Source organism: Cyprinodon variegatus, unplaced genomic scaffold, assembly GCF_000732505.1.
Source record: "Cyprinodon variegatus isolate N-32 unplaced genomic scaffold, C_variegatus-1.0 Scaffold2746, whole genome shotgun sequence".
Lineage (NCBI taxonomy): Eukaryota > Metazoa > Chordata > Actinopteri > Cyprinodontiformes > Cyprinodontidae > Cyprinodon > Cyprinodon variegatus.
The window spans coordinates 14168-15283 of NW_015153199.1; the positions used below are offsets into that span (position 1 = coordinate 14168).

Below are 1116 nucleotides of genomic sequence, written 5' to 3' on the forward strand. Positions count from 1 at the left end.
CCCTCGGCTATGAGCTCCTAACCCTAACCCTCATCTATGAGCTCCTAACCCTCGGCTATGAGCTCCTAACCCTCGGCTATGAGCTCCTAACCCTCGGCTATGAGCTCCTCCTTTGTTGGTTTTATTCCAGCCATCCACCTTGAGGCTAACTTTATGTCTGCTAACAGTATTAAACTCAGCAGGCTGTCATGGTAATGGGGGTTTATTCTGCAGGTTTACAGTAAAGACGATTTATTAGTTTCATTCTTTAGCTCCTTTATTTACCTATTTTTTAATCAGTTTGCTTTGCTGACTGTTTATGATAGGATCTTGTTTGGTGCCTGAAGAATCATTTTGCCTTGTTTATTTTCCTTTGCTTTCAGATGAGCTCCCCGTATTCAGAGTGAAGTTGGATGACCATATTGATCAACAGTGTTTCCACCATTATGCCATCTCTTCATATATAAATGTTAATTTTTCCTTTAAGAAAGAACCAGAACATCTTTAATAAATGTATTTAATGTTTTTTTTTCCCTTCTTATTTTGGGCTCCAAGCTCACCTTCAGATCGATGATTGTCTGTAAAAAAGTATTTTTAAATAAATTCAGAAAAGTAAACTAGTTTGCTGTCTTGAACATGTGGGTTATCTCACACCTTCGCCCCCTGCTGGCCACAAAGAACTACTGCCCAGTTTGGAGCTTTTACTTTGGTAACAGCTGGAGAGGAAGTCAGAAGTGAGTCACTCCCATTCTGCCTAAAAATCTCTCATGGGCTGTGTTCGAATTCATGGACTGGATCCTCCAAGGACCCGGTCTACCTGGACTGGATCCTCCAAGGACCCGGTCTACTTGGACTGGATCCTTCCAAGGACCCGGTCTACCTAGACTGGATCCTTCCAAGTCCGTGAAAATAAGGAGACCTGAAGAGTTTTGGCTGTGAGTTCATACAGGTCTACCCTTCGGCGGGTTTTACCGCCGTATGCTCTGTTGCTTAGCAACCATGACAGTTGACACACAAAGCAGGAAAAGAATAAATACTGAAGTTTTCAAAACTGTTTGTTTATTTATTTCTTTTTTATTGAGTGGAATAAAGGTTCCAACCAGCGGGAGCAGGAACAAATCAAATCAAATGTAATGA

The 1116-nt window shown here is 41.6% G+C and overlaps 1 protein-coding gene across 1 annotated transcript in view; it reads left to right on the top strand.

Moving 5' to 3' along the window:
- The window catches only part of LOC107081044 (signal transducer and activator of transcription 4-like), a gene marked incomplete at its 5' end in the record, with an annotated part of 14882 nt that extends 14104 nt beyond the window's left edge, over positions 1–778 (top strand). The window contains one exon of the mRNA XM_015369257.1: positions 363–778. Within this exon, the coding sequence (XP_015224743.1) occupies positions 363–386 (24 nt within the window). The remainder of the gene's footprint in view (positions 1–362) is intronic.
- Positions 779–1116: the final 338 nt, after the last annotated feature.